Source organism: Sturnus vulgaris, chromosome 2 (genome assembly GCF_052056855.1).
Source record: "Sturnus vulgaris isolate bStuVul1 chromosome 2, bStuVul1.hap1, whole genome shotgun sequence".
NCBI lineage: Eukaryota > Metazoa > Chordata > Aves > Passeriformes > Sturnidae > Sturnus > Sturnus vulgaris.
This window is the reverse complement of record NC_142244.1, coordinates 118,906,884-118,920,523: the sequence shown is the minus strand read 5'-3', so window position 1 is coordinate 118,920,523 and position 13,640 is coordinate 118,906,884. Positions and strand designations below refer to the sequence as shown.

General features: G+C 52.9%; 1 protein-coding gene across 1 annotated transcript in view; it reads right to left on the bottom strand.

The window, feature by feature from the left end:
- Positions 1 to 13,566, bottom strand: part of NUP98 (nucleoporin 98 and 96 precursor) — a 34,931-nt gene extending 21,365 nt beyond the window's left edge. The window contains exons 1-12 of the mRNA XM_014890363.2: positions 13,406 to 13,566; positions 9,981 to 10,084; positions 9,527 to 9,628; positions 8,691 to 8,870; positions 7,850 to 7,989; positions 6,274 to 6,381; positions 5,520 to 5,703; positions 4,510 to 4,673; positions 3,666 to 3,803; positions 3,050 to 3,137; positions 836 to 928; positions 363 to 503 (exon numbers count right to left, since the gene is read on the bottom strand). Coding sequence (XP_014745849.1) covers positions 363 to 503; positions 836 to 928; positions 3,050 to 3,137; positions 3,666 to 3,803; positions 4,510 to 4,673; positions 5,520 to 5,703; positions 6,274 to 6,381; positions 7,850 to 7,989; positions 8,691 to 8,870; positions 9,527 to 9,628; positions 9,981 to 10,053 — 1,411 coding nt within the window. The 5' untranslated portion in view covers positions 10,054 to 10,084; positions 13,406 to 13,566. The remainder of the gene's footprint in view (positions 1 to 362; positions 504 to 835; positions 929 to 3,049; positions 3,138 to 3,665; positions 3,804 to 4,509; positions 4,674 to 5,519; positions 5,704 to 6,273; positions 6,382 to 7,849; positions 7,990 to 8,690; positions 8,871 to 9,526; positions 9,629 to 9,980; positions 10,085 to 13,405) is intronic.
- Positions 13,567 to 13,640: the final 74 nt, after the last annotated feature.

The window sequence follows — 13,640 nt, the reverse complement described above, 5'->3', positions numbered from 1 at the left end:
TCCCAATGACACAGCATTCCTGGTCATAAAGGCCCTCCAGGCCTCACCTATCTGCAAATACTGAAAAAGCTGCTTTTCCCTTACTTTTTTTTTTGTGCACATCTATTCTTGCAGCCCCAAATTCAAGGATGGGAAATGTTAGTAATCTTCAAGACAATGCTCTAAAATAGGTGCAATTATTGGGCATGCAAAGCAACTTGGAATTCCTTTAAAAATATACACACAACTAGCAAGAAAAGGGTGATTAACATGGTGTGCACTGACAGAACACAAGTGGCCCCAAGGAGATGTTCTGTGGTCCCAAAGCCCCTGGGAGGCGTGCTCCTGTGCTCAGGCACATGGGGCAGTCCATGGACACTCACCTACAGCAGGCTGAGGGGCCCCAAAGCCCAGGGTGGCAGTGGAGGTGTTGAATCCTGGCGCTCCGAACGCTCCCGTCCCCAGCGTTCCCCCCAGCTTGGGCTGTGTGTTCCCAAACAAGGACGTCTGTCCTGCCCCCAGAGCTGTGACAGGAGAGGGGACTGTCATTCACCACAGCACTGTGACAGGTTTACAGCACAACAGACAGTCTATTCCCTACTGGAAACACTCGGTGCCCATGGATGCTGCAGGCACTCAAGCCTCCGAGCACACAGGACCTCACCAGTCCCACCAGTGGAACCAGTGCTGCCCAGTTTCTATCAGGCCACTTGGCACTGTGCTAAGAATCTCCCCTTGGAGCTGCCCTGAGCCATCCTGGCTTGAAGCTAAAATGCCCAGCCTTTCCTAACTCAGTTACACTAGCACTGCAGCCTGAGGGCTGAAGTGGCCAGAAATGAGCTGGGAAACTGCTTACCTGTTCCAAACCCTGTTCCAAGTCCAGTGCCCAGAGTCCCAGTTGCAGGCTTATTTCCAAACAAGCTATTTCCAGCAGTGTTGGCACCAAAACCTTCAACAACAGAACCAGCAGCTCATTAGGAATGAAATTAAAATCATGTAATTGAATAAAAAAGCATCACAGGGTGGAAGAGCCCTGCCAAAGTCAGTCAAATTTCTGTTTCCAGCAGCACAGGTTAAACTGACAATCAGCAAGAAGGGACTTCACTGGTAATAAACATATTTCAGTTATAAGTACATTAAAGCAGCATAGAAAAATGCTGGTCTGCCTTCTCAAGCTTTTCAGTTTGTTACAAACTTCAAAGATTCCCTGAAAGGCAGAGCTGACACGATGCTGCTGTATCTGGCAACAGAGTAAAATGTGCTGGGGTTTTCTGAGTGTCTGGAGGGAACAAACCTCATTTCATCCTGTTTATACCACACACCCATTTCTCTGCCCCCCACCACAGAGCAGGGGGGATCTCAGATCTGCACAGCTCAAGGGTACAGGTGTAGCTGCAACAAGGCCACCCCAAAGGTACCCCTCCTGCAGATGCTGACCCCGTGCTTGGTTAAAAAGCCAGGATTAAACTGAAAAGCTGCAGGTGAGCACCAACCCCTTGGAATCCAGCTCCATCCCTCCTAGAAACTGCTACACAGGCAAACCAAAACCACACACTGCAAAGGTTGGTCTTCCACCACACAGTGCCAACACACTGGTGGGGCCACGGAGATCCTCACCAGCACAACAAGAACTCAGAAGCACCTCTCACAGCCCTGGGAGGTTTGCCCAGAACTGCTCACCACAGTCAAACCCTGCTTGCCAAGGGGCTGCCCTGGTTCAGAGCACTGACAACTGCACAGAGCTTGATTTGGGAAGGACCTAAAAGATCACTCAGCTCCCTTGAGTTCTTCCCTGTCTATACTGGCAGGCTGGCACAGCAGGCTAAAGGTCCCACTGCCTTGAAATAACCAACACAAAACAGCACTGCAGGGAAGGGATGGCAGGTCCCCTCTTGCTCACTCTCCCAGTTTTGTTGCTCTGAAATCCAGAACTAAAAAGGCAGAAGAGATTTCTGAGTCCCATGAAAGAAGATGCCACTCCTCTCAGCCATCCATACACGTTTATACAGTCACACCCTCATCCACCATCAGCTCTCCCATCAGAGGCCACCAGGAACACACCACCAGATCCTCAGGACTTTGGTCCTTCACACCAAGGACACCAACAGCTGCCAGCTGAACTGGAGCTGACTCACTTCACCTCCACTGCAATGCAGGATCTGCCCAAGCCCAGGGATCACTGATTTTACCCCAATTCTCCCACTGCTGCTGTGCCAACACAGGGTGTTCACAGCGTCCTAACAAACCCCTCTGCTCTTTGTGTGAATTTTCAACCACAGAATTACAGAATAGTTGGAGCTGGAAGGGACCTGTGAGACCACCCAGCCCCGCCCAGGCAGGGTCACCTGCAGCAGGGACACAGGAAGGTGTCCAGGGGGGTTTGGGATGTCCCCAGAGAGGGAGACCCCAGCCCCTCCCTGGGCAGCTGCTCCAGGGCTCTGCTCCCCCATGGAAGGAAGTTCTTGCTCAGCTCGGGCTGGAATTGTTGTGTTTTAGTTCCTGCCCATTGCTCCTCGCCCTGGCACCACTGAGCAGAGTCTGGCACCATCCTGACACCCTTGGAGGGATTTATGGGATATTTGTAAGGATTGATGGATCCCCTCTCAGCCTTCCCTTCCTCAGACTGACCAGGCCCAGCTCCCACAGCCTCTCCTCACCAGAGATACTCCAGACCCCAAATCATCTCTGTGGCCTTCCCTGGACCCCCTCCAGTAGCTCCTGGTCCTCCTTGAACTCTGCAGCCCAGAACTGAACAGGATACTCAGATGAGGCTCCCTGGAGCTGAGCAGAGGGGCAGGATCCCCTCCCTGACCTGCTGGGAATGCCCTTCCCAGGCTGAAAATTCCCTGAAGGACTCACCAAAACAGTGGCAGTCAATCCACTCCCCGAGTCAGGGAGCCCCACCAAGAGCAGAGGGACAGCCCAGCACCCAGCACACGTCCCTGCAGCAGGGCCATGGCCCACCTGACAATGCCAGCACTACAACACTCAGCAGAGATTTAAAGGATTGTTTGTTTCCCTGTCCCCAGACTGGAAGGGTTTGTGGGGCTGCCAAGCTCAGGTTTGTTACCGAAGAGGCCCCCGCCCGTGGTGGTACCGAACGAGGGAGCGCTGGTCGTGGTGGCTCCAAATCCAGCAGGCTTGTTCCCAAACAGGGTCTGGAAGGAAAACAACAGCCACATGGAAACTTGGGATGGTGACACCACAGCAAGTGAAGCAGAAATGAAGCCGAGCACACTGAGCCCCCCAGCCCACACCCCCAAGACTGGGGGTTATCCCAAGCCACCTGCAAGACCCCAAAGCAGCTGTTAGGGTCACACTCAAGGGCCTTAAGGGACTTTTCCAATCTCAGTGATCCATTTTGCTCCACCTGAACCAAAATGACTGAATATCAAAAACCAAGGTCGGTTTTGGTCCATCACAATTTACAACCTGTGTTTCCAACCCTATGCTGAGGCATCCTCAGGCACTGAGAACCTCAGTATCTCCTCTGCTTTCATCACTCCACACATCACTCGTTAAAAAATGACTCTACTACACCTGTTTATGCTCCAGTTTACAGCAAGCCACCTGACTTTTGTATCTCAGACATCTTCACTCCTCAGCTAGCACAGTTTCTGTGAAGGTCAGCATCCCAGAACAAGGCTCTGCTTGGATTTCTCTTTATTACAAAGGCACACACATACCGAACCACCAACACCAAATCCTGTGTTGGCTTGTCCAAAAAGGCCAGTTCCCGTTCCAAATCCAGTCCCAGCATTTGTATTGGCAGCTGTCCCAAAAAGGCCTCCAGGCTGCGAGGGCTGGGTGACCCCAAAGAGACCCTACAAAAAGGAACCAGGTTAAGGTCATGCTCCCAGGCTTTTCCAAGGCCAGCACTGACAACAACAGGTCCAATACACAAAATCAGGCAACAAAACAATGCCACATTTGCCCTCGTGCTGGGGGAAGAGGAGGGGTAAAGAACACTCCAGAAGCTTTAGTCCTCCTCCAAGAAATTAGTTACAAAAAGGAGACTTTACAAAAAAACAAACCAAAAATTTATGCTCCAAGCTTTAAAGGATATTGGAATTTCCTCATTGCTTTGAGCAAAGAAGATGGAAAATAAACATTTCATAGGGTTTTCTGGGAGAAGTCACAACCAATTCACAGAGAACACAGGATATCTGGAGCCAAAGCCTCTAGTTATACAAGTTACAACTACATAGAATTTCTCTGTCACAAAAACCCACAAATGTTGCTCATTTGTCACCATAAAGCCCAGGATTGAAATTCCCATAGAAGGTTGATCATGGAATGATATTATCTGTGTGAAAATGATAGGAAACACTGGAGTTGCTAGAGAGCAGCTGCATGAGGAGGTGAGTGGGTACATGATTTGTGAAGAGCTGACTGCTCTCCAATTGTCAGGAACAGAGCTGATTGCCAGGAGGTTCCTCACTCCACCAGAGCTCAGCATGCTGCTCCCAGCCCACTGTGGTGGACCGTGAGGAACATGCCAGTCCTGCAGCCCCCTCCCAGCCCCCTTACCATGGTGCTGGTGTTGGGCTGGCCCAGGGTGCTGGTGCCCCCGAAGGAGAAGCCAGTGTTCTGTGTGGTGGTGGCCTGGCCAAAGGGTTTGTTGAACAGGCTCGTGGTCTGGGACTGCTGCCCAAAGAGGCCCCCGGTGGTGCCCGTGCCAAAGCCGGTGGTACCTGGGACAGCAATGGGGTTAGAGACCAGACCCTGCACACCCCACACTCTGCACTCACTCAGGAACACAGCTCACACAATGTCCTGAGCTGGAGGGACCCCCAGGGATCACCCAGTCCCACCCTGCCCTGCCCAGACCCCCCAAAATCCCAGCCTGGGCATCCCTGGCAGCTCCTGGAGCTCTGTGCCCATTCCCTGGGGAGCCTGGGCAGTGCCAGCACCCTCTGGGGGAAGAGCCTTGCCCTAAAATCCATCCTAAATCCCTCCTGGCACAGCTCCAGGCGCTCCCTGGGCTCCATCTCTGCCCATCCAACAACCACTTCCACTCCTACAGCCTGCAGGATTTGGATCTGTTTGCAGTCAAATGCCACAAACACAAATATCCATTATTAGGAAAATATCCTTCCCTGGCAGGGTGGGCAGGGCTGGCACAGGGTGCCCAGAGCAGCTGTGGCTGCCCCTGGATCCCAGGCAGTGCCCAAGGCCAGCTTGGACATTGGGGCTGGGAGCAGCCTGGGACAGTGGAAGGCATCTCTGCCACAGCAGGGTGAGACTGGGTGAGCTTCAAGGTCCCTTCTAACCCAAATCATTCTGGGATTCTATGATCCATTTACATTTCAGTTTGCACCAAAATGTAAAAAAATCCAACAGCTGTTTGAATTTTTCCAAGGAAAAATAAGAAAACAGACTCATATGGCAAGAAGCTGCACCAGTGAATGCTGGCAATACAACCAGCACAACTCTGAGCTCACAGCAGGGTTTCAGCTTTTTGCACCACAGAATTTTAAGAGGTTTAACAGAATATTTGTACATGCACTCACAGAACACCAGGGCCAGGCAGTACTTACTGGTTCCAAAAGCAGTTTTGTTCTGTCCATAGGAAAAGCCTGTATTGGTAGTGGAAGAGCCAAAAAGTCCAGTGGCTGTGCTGGACGTGGCAGTGGAAGAGCCAAACAAGCCAGCAGTTGCTCCTGCTCCTACAGGATTTGTGGGCCCTTTCCTGTTTGCCTGGTAGTCTTCCAAACGGAGTTCCTAGAGGGAAATCCATCTCTTTTTAAACAGGACAGGGCAGGCAAGTGTCCTTACCACACTCACACAGCACCCCATCTTCACACAGGTGAAGGCTCAAGAAAAGCTGCAACACCCACGTTTTTAAAAATAAGGACACCAAAAATGGGACCTGAATTAGATCCGTGTTTGGGCTTCAATGTGACATCCCAGATCTTTTTCAGATCTTTTTATACACAACCTGTTTTGAAGGGTCTAACAAAGCAGCCCAAATGGGAAGGCCTCAGGTTGAATCCTTGGGAACAGCAGTTTAAAATAAACAACTGAGCTCTGCTGGGATCCTGCTGTTATCTCAGCACAGCAGGGCTGTTCCCAACAGGAGCTCATGTCCTTCTCACAAGATGGAATTTCTGCTCTTCCAGACGTGCATTAAGCATTTAAACCCAACTGCAATTAACACAGCGTTGCATTAATTGTTTTACCAGACAAAACCTCGTGTGTGTGATGCAGATACTGAAGGTTCATTAATATGTTTCCATTAATGAGCACAGACAGTAACAGTGGCCTGGAGAGGCTGGGTCCCCCTGCACTGACCTCGAGGGATTTGCTCTCGTACTCCTTCATGGCAGTGATGCACTGGTGCTTGGTGTTGATGTTGGTGCTCACGCCTGATTTCACCATGGTGTCCGTGCCCGTTGGGGGCTGCAGGAAGGGAGGAAGGGCCAGGTTAAAATCCAGACAGACTTGGGGGAACACAGTCACAACTCCCTGCAATCCCTGGGAAATGCTACAGCTAGCACAGACCTGAGGCTCCGTGTGACTGCTCTGCTCAGGTGAGACCCCACAGCAGAGCCTCCAGCCCTGGGACACCACGAGCAGGAGGAGCTGGAGCTGCTGCAGAGAGCCCAGAGGAGCCCTGGAGTGTCCCAGGGCTGGAGCCCCTCTGGAGCCAGGCTGGGACACCTGGGGGTGCTCACCTGGACAGGAGAAACTCCAGGGAGAGCTCAGAGCCCCTGGCAGGGCCTGAAGGGGCTCCAGGAGAGCTGGAGAGGGACTGGGGACAAGGATGGAGGGACAGCACACAGGGAATGGCTCCCACTGCCAGAGGGCAGGGCTGGATGGGATCTTGGGCAGGAATTGTTCCTGTGATTGTGGGGAGTCCCCAGGCCAGCTGTGGCTGCCCCTGGATCCCTGGCAGTGCCCAAGGCCAGGCTGGACACTGGGGCTGGGAGCAGCTGGGACAGTGGGAGGTGTCCCTGCCATGGCAGGGGTGGCACTGGATGGGCTGTGAGGGCCCTCCCAGCCCAAACATTGTGATTTCATGGTTTCATGATTCCATCATTATTTGTACAGCTGAGGCCTCACCCAGGTGTGTTCAGTTATGATCAGCAGTGGAATTTGCCCCAGGAACACTCAAAACAACTCTGAGCAATTCTGCTTTTGGTTTCACTTTAAAAGCAGTTTACCTCAGCTTCTGACACAAATCCTGGAGCTCTGCATGAATTTCACTCTCCACCTTTTTTTAACAGTGCTATGAAAATACAAATCAGCAGCACTGCAAGAGCCCAGGCAGCACCACAGCTCTACCCCCAAAGCCTCAGTCTTACATCAGCTCAGCCCAGAAACGCAGAGGGATGAGATCTGCATGAACAAGTTTTTGGGGAGAAGGGTCCCTTTTCCAGTAGGCCCCAGTTAGCCCAGTTCCTCCAGGCCCTTCTGCTGGGCCACCCTCCAGGTCCAACTGCCACAGATCTTGGTAGCAGTTACTGAATCCTGTCTTAAAGGGGACTCGTCCAGAGGAGGCAGGACACCACACCTCTCCCATTCCCAGAGCCAGGCTGCCCCAGGAGAGCTCTGCTGATTGTGACCCACCCCAAATGTCCCTAACCCTTACTGCTGCCAGCATTTGCCATGGATCACCTTGAATTCCACAGCACTTCTGGGAAGGCTCAGCTTTAGGAGCTCCTTTACTCCTTCAGTGCTAGCACAGCTCTAAACCCAGCAGGCCTGGAATCCCACAGTGTTTGACAAGGGATGCTCTCAAACCATGTCACACTTGCACACGAACTTGTTTTTTCACCCCAATGACCAAGACATCACACAAACAGCTGCAGAACTGAATATCTCGACCAGTGAAAGGGCTGGACTGAGAAGAAAAAGCAGAACTTACATTAAATTTAATAGTCGTGCCAGTTGGAGCAGCAGTAAAGCTGGTTGGGCCAAAGAGAGAGCCAGATGTGCTCCCAAAGGGGTTGGAAGTGGTGTTGGTGGTCCCAAAGAGCCCTCCACTGCTGGTGCTCGTACCAAAGTCTGAATAAAGCATAAAAAAATAACATCAGCATTAAAACAAACTCCAAGGTTAAAACTTAAACCTTAATACTTTATTCAAATTAGAAACTGGTCTGAAAATGGAAAAAACAGCTGGGAAAAATAATTTGACAGCAAAGCTGGAAGCTGATGGTGCTGCTAATGCAGCTCCCTGCTGCAGCAGTGTCCCTAACTCAGCACCCAGAAACACCAGACAGACCACAGCAGCCAGTCTCCTTCTACTCTTGACTAGCAATAAGAAAATAACACAATAACTTTATAACAAAAGAGAATCATCAAGGCTCCTTTTCATTTTTCAGATGGGGCTGCAAGCAGTTGCTTTTGCCTCATGAAATTACAGAAGAGTTTAACAGCATTCCCTGTCTTATCCTGCCACAGACAAATCCAACTGTAATTGCTCTGCCACAGGATAAAAACCTAAAATCAAAAAGCACCAAAACAGATTTCAAGATAAAAAACTGCAGCCAATCACCTTTGGCAATATATTGTAAAATTTAGGGCTGGCATCACAGCTACAGACTGAGGAGTATGTGGGCTCCCCCCTGGCTGCTGTGGGCACAGGGATGTCACTGTACCCTCCTGGAGAAACCCACCAGCCCCAACGTGACCCTGTGCCAGCCCCCAGGGACACCCAGCTCCCCCTGCTCCCCCACCAACAGCAGAGGGCTGCCAGTGTCACTCACTTCCAAAACCAGCTGGCTTGTTCTGGGCAAAGGCATTATTCTGGGATGAGAAGAGGCTCCCACCAGTGCTGGTGGTTCCAAAGAGGCTGTTTGATGTCCCAGTGGATGTTCCAAAGCCAAAGCCAGTGCTGGTGGAGGAGGTGGCTGGTTGGTTGAACGTGGTTGACCCAAACAAGCCTCCTGCAGACAGAAACAGGCTGTTAATCCTGCACAGCCTCCCCGGCTTGGGGGCTGGGATGGGCTCTTCTGGGCTTGGGAGGGCGTTTGGCTATTCCTTGGTGAGGATTCCTTGCTTTGGGGGCTTTTCCCTGGCTATTCCTTGGTGAGGATTCCTTGCTTTGGGGGCTTTTCCCTGGCTATTCCTTGGTGAGGATTCCTTGCTTTGGGGGCTTTTCCCTGGCTATTCCTTGGTGAGGATTCCTTGCTTTGGGGGTTTCCCTGGCTATTCCTTGTAGAGGATTCCTGGTTTGGGGGTTTCCCTGGCTATTCCTTGGTGAGGATTCCTGGTTTGGGGGTTTCCCTGGCTATTCCTTGTAGAGGATTCCTGGTTTGGGGGTTTCCCTGGCTATTCCTTGGTGAGGATTCCTGGTTTGGGGGTTTCCCTGGCTATTCCTTGGTGAGGGTTCCTTGCTTTGGGGGCTTTTCCCTGGCTATTCCTTGGTGAGGATTCCTGGTTTGGGGGTTTCCCTGGCTATTCCTTGGTGAGGATTCCTGGTTTGGGGGTTTCCCTGGCTATTCCTTGGTGAGGATTCCTGGTTTGGGGGCTTTTCCCTGGCTATTCCTTGTTGAGGATTCCTGGTTTGGGGTTTTCCCCTTCTCGCCCTCCCCAGGCATACCTGGCTTTGTCTGTGTGCTCCCGAAGAGGCTGCCGGTGTTGTTGGTGGAGCCGAAGGCCGATGTCCCGAAGGCTCCCCCGCTGGTCGTACCAAAGCCAGCATCTGCAGGCACAGCCCGGTGAGCTCTGGGAACAGCCTGAGCTCCACAAACACCCAGAACACACAGCTCTGCCTTCCAAGCCCTCCCAACAAACCCAGCGACACCACCTTCCACTCTTCCTACAGCAGGAAGTTTCCACAGAAGACACGGAATCCTGCTTGTCTGCCCAAACTAAAAGCTTGGTTAGGGGTGCAGCCTCAGGCTCCTGAACCTCATCCAAGCCAGCTGGAGCACCCAGCAGCTCCCCATTCTCCCTAATTCCATCCCATGAGGGATCACCACCTCCATGGATTCTCTGAGCTGCACTCCAGGAAAAGACACCTCATTAAAAACCACCTCAGATATTTCACTTACTTTGCCCAAAAGTTGAAGTTGTCCCAAAGCCGGTGCTGCCTCCAAAAGGAGTTCCAAAGGATTTGTTAAACATTTTCAGGATATATCAGGTTTTCGTCCCAGACCTGGAAAGCAGAATTCAGGTTTTACTGAAAGCTCATCCTGCAAACTCATTTTCCACCTCCCTCATTGCCGAGGGCAGCAACTCCACCAGAACCCTTCAGCACCAACCCCATGGCACTGTGTGATTCCAAACCCTGCCAGAAGCCTGGGGACCAAGGGCACCGACATTCCAGTGACAGCACAGCTCAGGAGGTGTCACTAAACACCACTGTCCCTAAAATTAAGGTGTCACCCTTCATTACGGCTGGAGCTCCTGCCCATCTCAGCCTGTGCTGATCCCACTGCAATCCCAGGGGTTTCCAGGACTGGTTTTCCTGTTCCACCCTCTTTGCCAACTGCTTCAAACTCAGCAGGGGGGAAAGCAGTGCACAGGGATTACAGGGATCCCCCTCGCTCTGCTCCCCAGCAGTTGCAGTTCCAGGGGAGCTTTGCCAGGCCCAATTCCCTTTCCAGCCCCCACGGTTTATTTACAGCACATTCCCTGTGCCTCTCCTCAGCCTCCTCCCCCAGCACTGGCAGGTACAAACTCTGCTCCAACTCTCTGAGTTTGTCAACAAATCCAGCACAATCCCCTCAGCTCCTCGGGCACTCTGTCAGGGAACTGGGGGGTGTTTTCCTGCAGCTCCACCACTGAAAACTCCAGATTAACTAAAAACGTGCCACATTAACCAAAAAGCCAGTATTACCCCCAAAAAAGTTCATATTCTCCCCAAAATGGCAGTACTAACAACAACAACAAAAATGAGCTAGAAGCAGAAAAACAAAATGCCATATTAACCAAAAAAAAAAAGCTAAAAAATGCCAATATCAAAAAAGCCAGTATTACCCCCAAAAATGTCATTTTAACCAAAAATAATGGGCGTAATGATCCAAGAAAAGCCATATTAGCCAGAAGAAAATGACAGTACTAACCAGAAAAAATCTGCATTACTAAAATAATGCCATATTAACAAAAAATGCTAGTGTTATCCCACCCCTTGGATATTCAGCAGGAAATGCAGGAATTCCCCCACATTCCCAGGTACTCCCTGGCAGCAGCAGCCACACACAGCAGTGCAGAACTAAGAACATCAGCAATTCAAGAATGGCCCACACCAGGAATATTCCCAAAGCCAACATTTCCAGTGCAAGCCAAAGCTGCCCTTTCCCTGTGCCCAGGTCTGGCAGCTCCCCCATCCCAGCCAAGACAGGCACAGAGGGACTGGGCACTGGGACTGCAGGGAAATCTCCACAGCCAGTTGCCCATCCTTGAAACTCAAGTGTTTGCTTCCCTAACACCAACACCAACTTCCTGGGAACGGCCAAATCCGGGCTGGGAGCAGCCACAGCCTTCCACCATCCCTGAACAGCTGGAGACCAAATCAGCCCAGAACAACCAGCCCAAGCCCACACTTCCCTGACAGAAGAACTAAAATGATCATTTGTGTCACCTCCAACTACCCCAACAGACACACACCACGATTTTGGAGTGTTAAGGGTCTCCACACTTCCACAGGCAAATCCTTACAGGCTTCATTTGTCCCAGGAAGAGGAATTTCAGTGAAATAATGCTCGCAAAAGTCAGGAAAAGCTGCTCTGACAAACTCTCAGAGCTCCCCAAGCTGAGAGGAGCTCCTGGGAGAGCTCCCCTGGCACAGGATCCCAGGGCACCCTGAGCCCTCCTCACCTTCTCCCATGGGATCCCAGAGGCTGAGAAAGCCCTCCCAGCCCCTGCAGTCCCAGCTGTGCCCCATGGCCACCTTGGCACCCTGAGTGCCACCTCCAGGTGCCACCTCCAGGGATGGGCACTCCAAAGCTCCCTGGGCAGCCCCTGCCAAAGTCTGAGCTCCCTTTCCATGGGGAAATTCCTGCTGCTGTCCAAGCTGAGCCTCCTGTCTGGGATTTATGGAAGTGAAAAGGCCAACCCTGTACATCCTTTTCTCCAGGCTGACCCCCCTCAGCTCCCCCTCCATCAGGACCTGCCCCCAAACACATCTCTTGCTTCCTATGGAATATTTTCAGCTATCTCCCGTTGTCCCAGTGCAAGTCTCCCTTTCAGGCCAGATAAAAATCACCTGCACTTTGCAGCTGTCCAATGTTGTGACTCTCAGCCTTATCTGCAAATTCACAAGTCCCTCATTTTCTGTGGTTCCTCTTTCCTACGTCACTGCTCTCTCATTGTCTTTAGATCACTAAATGCCAAACTCTACCTAAGTAGAAACGTAAAAAATAACTTTCTAAGAAAAAACAAGTTATGGAAAGATTTCCCCCTCCCCCAGCGAGCATTTTATTTTACTTCAGATCCACCCCTCCTTCCCTGCACCTCGAGGGCTGTGTCCAGCTCTGGGCTCCTCAGAGTAAGAGACCCTGAGGGGCTGGAGCATGTCCAGGGCAGGGAACAGAGCTGGGAAGGGGCTGGAGCCCCAGGAGGGGCTGAGGGAGCTGGGAAAGGGGCTGAGGCTGGAGAAAAGGAGGCTCAGGGGGGACCTTGTGGCTCTGCACAAGTCCCTGGCAGGAGGGGCAGGGAGGGGGGGTCGGGCTGTGCTCCAGGGAACAGGGACAGGAGGAGAGGGAACGGCCTCAGGCTGGGCCAGGGCAGGCTCAGCTTGGACAGCAGCAGGAATTTCCCCATGGAAAGGGAGCTCAGGCCTTGGCAGGGGCTGCCCAGGGAGCTTTGGAGTGCCCATCCCTGGAGGTGGCACCTGGAGGTGGCACTCAGGGTGCCAAGGGGCACAGCTGGGACTGCAGGGGCTGGGAGGGCTTTGCCAGCCTTACCGATTCTAGAATTCTGTGAACTCAAAACTCGAGAGTTCTACATAACATCCCTCTCCCATTCTCTGCAACCCCAGCTGAGTTGGGACCCCTCGCGCCAAAGAGCTCTAATTGAAATCTAACAGCAACAGCACAAAACTCCCCTAAAGCCACCCAAAGCAACCCATGCCACCAAAGTAACTTTAAGTCACATGTAACCAACCTAACTTTAAACTCCAACTAATTAACACTACAGTGAATAACTCCCGGCCCCGGGGACAGCCGGGCCGTTACCCGCATCCAGAACCGCGTATCCCCCGTGGAAAACACCCGAGATCTCCAACCGGACGCGCACCATAACAACCAAAAAGGCCCAAAAACCCCCAAAAGCGGCCGGAGATAGCTGAGACACGGCTGCCGAGAAATCCCACCCGCTCACGGCCTTCCCGCCTCCCTCCGGCCTTTCCTCCGTCCCGGGGCCTCCCCGCGCCCCCCCCACTCCGGGACCACCCGGTCTCCCGGCACAAAAGGCCTGGCGGCGGCGGCGCCACAACCATGCCGGGCAGGGCAGGGCGGCCAGCCGCGGTGCTCACCGCAGGTGACGGGCAGGACTGCCCTAGCGGGCCCCGCTGCTCACGGCGGGTGCCGGGAAGCGCCGCTCGGAGCGGCCGGGCCGGGTCAGGCCCGCGGTGCCGCCGCCGCCGCCGCCGCCTCACGGGGCCGCAGCTGCGTCACAGCCCGCGCGCGCACTCCCGGCCTCCCCCGCGCGCCGCCTCGGCCCCGCCCCGCCCGCTGCGCTTCCGCCCCCCATTGGCCGCGCCCCCCAGC